At 53.9% G+C, this 3,687-nt stretch overlaps 1 protein-coding gene across 1 annotated transcript; it reads left to right on the top strand.

Moving 5' to 3' along the window:
* Window positions 1-1,314: 1,314 nt before the first annotated feature.
* Window positions 1,315-3,177, top strand: PBDC1 (polysaccharide biosynthesis domain containing 1). Its single transcript, XM_056860734.1, has 6 exons — window positions 1,315-1,368; window positions 1,471-1,527; window positions 1,650-1,709; window positions 2,371-2,511; window positions 2,595-2,706; window positions 2,975-3,177. The coding sequence occupies exons 1-6, from the start codon at window positions 1,333-1,335 to the stop codon at window positions 3,091-3,093; spliced, it is 525 nt and encodes a 174-aa protein (XP_056716712.1). The 5' UTR covers window positions 1,315-1,332; the 3' UTR covers window positions 3,094-3,177.
* The last annotated feature ends 510 nt before the right edge of the window (window positions 3,178-3,687 follow it).

Below are 3,687 nucleotides of genomic sequence, written 5' to 3'. Positions count from 1 at the left end.
TGCAGGACTTAGAATCATAGAGTTGGAAGGGACCACCAGGGTCATCTAGTCCAACCCCCTGCACAATGCAGAAAATTCACAACTACCTCCCTCCCCCAACCCCCAGTGACCCCTACTCCATGCCCAGAAGATGGCCAAGAGGCCCTCCCTATCATGAACTGCCTAGGTTAATAGAATCAGCATTGCTGACAGATGGCCATCTAGCCTCTGCTTCCCCACAGGTAGACGGTCATCCCCCACCCGCGCAGAGAGAACCCGCGGCTCGATTGAAAGGTGGCGCTGGTGACCCGCACTTTGTCGACGCGCAGTGTCTGGTTCGTATCAGGTTGCTACACGTCCAAATTCCCCGGGGGCGGGGGAAGTGCTTTTGCCTCTGCCAGCTTAAACCAAACCTATGAGAAGTAGAAAAGGGCAAGAGTCCAGTAGCACCATAAAGACTAACAAAAATATTTTCTGGTAGGGTATGAGCTTTCGTGAGCCAGCTTAAACCAAACCTATGAGAAGAAGAAGTAGAAAAGGGCAAGAGTCCAGTAGCACCATAAAGACTAACAAAAATATTTTTTGGCAGGGTATGAGCTTTCGTGAGCCAGGCTCACGAAAGCTCATACCTTGCCAGAAAATATTTTTGTTAGTCTTTATGGTGCTCCTGGACTCTTGCCCTTTTCTACTACTGCAGACAGACCAACTCGGCTACCCACTGTGAATTATCTTATGATAAGAAGGCGGCGGTGCATTTGGAGCGGAGGGGCCAGCGCTGAAACCGACTTAGGGGACCTTACCTCGGGCTACCGGGCAGCATCGCCCCTCCCTCCCCGGGTCCACAAACGGGACCCCAGGAAGCGCCCCCCAAATCTCTCGGCGCAGCTTCCCCGTCGATGAGCGTCTAGGGGTGGGGGTGGGGCTGGGGGGGGGAGACGGCAGGAGGCGCCGGCTCCCCGGCCGCTGCCTCAGCCCCCTCCCGGGCCTAGGAGGGATCCACTGACAGGCCGCCCGCTCTAGTCCGGCGCCCTAGTCCGGCCCCGCGGCACGTCCCGGCCCCTCCGTCGAGGGCTCCTCGCGGGCTTCGCCCGGCCACAGGTCGCCGCGTTTCGGAGGCCGCTCCCTCACACAGACCGACCGGCTGGACGACGACGGCCGCCTGAGGCCCAGCCACAACCAGACGCACGCACGTACGTACGTCCGTCTCCGGACTCTCCCCTGCGTCGACGGCGCCGAGAGCGCCGGCCACGTGCTCGCCCCGCGGCCACCGTTTTCCGGCCCCGCCCACCAGCGGGAGGCGCGCCTGCCCGAGCGGCGCATGCGCCCAGGACGCGCCGGAAGCGGCGAGGCAGCATGGCGGCTCGCGCGGGAGGCGGCCTGAGCGCCGTGGTGAGTGGCCGCCACTGCCCGCCCGCCCTCGCGGTCTCTCTCTCCCTCCCCACGTGCTCTTCCGCTCACGTTCGTCTCTGCTTCTCTTCCCCCCCCTCGCAGGATGTCCGGGAAGCCGCCGCGGCGCTTTCGCTGCCGGCCGAGGCCTTCGGCAACGATGTGAGTAGGGATGTGGGCAGGGAACCGGACGGGTTACCGGTCTGCTGTGGGGGGTGGGGGTGGTGGTGGTGGTGGGTAGTGGGTGGACATGGCTTGACTTGTCCCTCCGCGTGTACTTGCAGCCCGCCGTGGAGATGCTGTGGGCCATGAAGGCGCACCAGCATGCTGAAGTCTACGGTAACGTAAGTAGCCGCTGGAGGAGGAGACGGGGGGTGAAGGGTTGGTCCCTATTGGGCGCCGCGGCCCGGGCTGTGGGCGGTTTGCTCGCGTCTCTTCATGCGCGAGCCGTGGAGAGTCACGGGCCCGGAATGCTGCCCGCCGCCGATGGGGTCCTTACCTCGAAAGTAGGCCACGCTGCAGGCAGTCACCCTCAAATGTTCTAGGAATCCCCCCCTTTTTCCCCTGTGCTTGCGATCCCCCCCCCCCCCATCCTAGATTAACGCAGCCAGCCACTTTAGGCTGCAAAACCCCTTCATGTTCCTGGAGTGTGCGGGTATACCTCATAATTGCAGAACTTAATTTCTGAACAAGGAGACACAAGTTTTGCAGAGAGTTGCCTCGTCGCTCACAGCATCCAAAGACAACTTCTCCTCTAAGCTGTCACCTCTGACAAGAATGCAACCTCAATTTTTCTTTTGTTAGTATCATTACCTCACCTTCAACTTTCCTTTCCAGGACCAAATGGGGCTAGTCTTTTTGTAGTTTAACGCCCTAGTAGACTTTTGCTGACTGTAGACCCTCAGTTCACAAAACTATGTTTCTTCCATCATGAGGCAGCTAGTGTGTTATTTACAAGTTTCATTTCATCTCTTACCTCTGCTTGGCCTATGTATTCTGCTGTAGCTCATTTCTGCAGTTGATCCCAAGTTCCTGAAACTTACCAAAGCTGATGACCAGATTTATACTGAATTCAGGAAGAACTTTAAAGACCTTAAAATTGATGTCCTTGATCCTGAGGATCTGAAATCTGAACCTGCTAAAGAGGTGGGTGCTGGAGGGGGTAGGACGTCTGTGGCTGGGGAAGTTCTCCCTTGGAGCTGAAAGCTAATCCCTGCTCCTCTGTTCAGAAATGGCGCCCCTTCTGCTTACAGTTTGATGGGATAGTTGAAGACTTTAACTATGGCACTCTCCTACGGCTGGACTGCAGCAAAGGTTACACGGAAGAGAACACTGTATTTGGTAAGAGGTTATTGCTGGGGGAGTTATTCTGCTAGGAAAGGTGAAGGGTGGCTAGAAAAGCTCAAATCACCAGTCTGATGAATTCATTCTGGGTTTGCTACTGTTCCCCCTATAAGGAGTCACTGCTCCAGAACTGCCTTTTCCCATGTAGTAGCACTGCTCATCTTTAGTGTGTGTAAGGGAGGGAACAATGTAAAGGGATTTAATTTGTTGGAACCTGGCATGAGAACCAAACTCACATCTGTCCTAAGGAAACTTTTCTTTTCAGCCACCAGAATCCAGTTCTTCGCCATCGAAATTGCCCGTAATCGAGAGGGCTACAACAATGTTATTTACAGCAGGGCCAAGGAAGCTAGTTCATCCCAAGAAGAAGTTAGCTCTGGGTGACACCGTCAGATCTCAGACACAGGCCAATAAATAAACTCAAAGGGATCATGGTTTTGTTTCGGTTGAGCAAGTGACTGTCCCTGCAACTGGTGCTGGACATCTTAAGATGCCAAAATAAACTACATCTTGGCTCTGCTGGGAATGGGCTAAGAGAGAATGCGGTTGATTCTTCTGGAGTCTGAATATTTTGGAAATGAATTCAACATTAAACATCCTGAATGAAAGTCACAAGCAAGCATGTTTCTAGCTGGGCTGGATCGCGCACCCTTTCAGACATACACAGAATAGTTAAATAGCAGAGCTTTTAAACAGCTGTGCACTGATCATAGCCGCTCTAATACAAAGAGACTGAGGTCTAACAAGACCACCATGCTACATGTACCCAAAACTACAGAGTTGTTGCTAGCCCTATGTGTAATGCTGTATCTGCCATCCAGTATAGAACAAGGGAGCACTGGTTCACAGAGAACGCGGTGAGATCTGTTTCCAAGTAAACTGGCATACGATCAGAAATAAATACAAACATAATTCAATCTAAAAGTTATTGTAGGGTTGAAGCAGAGAACTCATCTATGTGGACTTACTGAGTTGAGG

This window comes from Euleptes europaea, chromosome 14, assembly GCF_029931775.1.
Source record: "Euleptes europaea isolate rEulEur1 chromosome 14, rEulEur1.hap1, whole genome shotgun sequence".
NCBI lineage: Eukaryota > Metazoa > Chordata > Lepidosauria > Squamata > Sphaerodactylidae > Euleptes > Euleptes europaea.
This window is presented reverse-complemented; position numbering and strand designations above follow the sequence as displayed.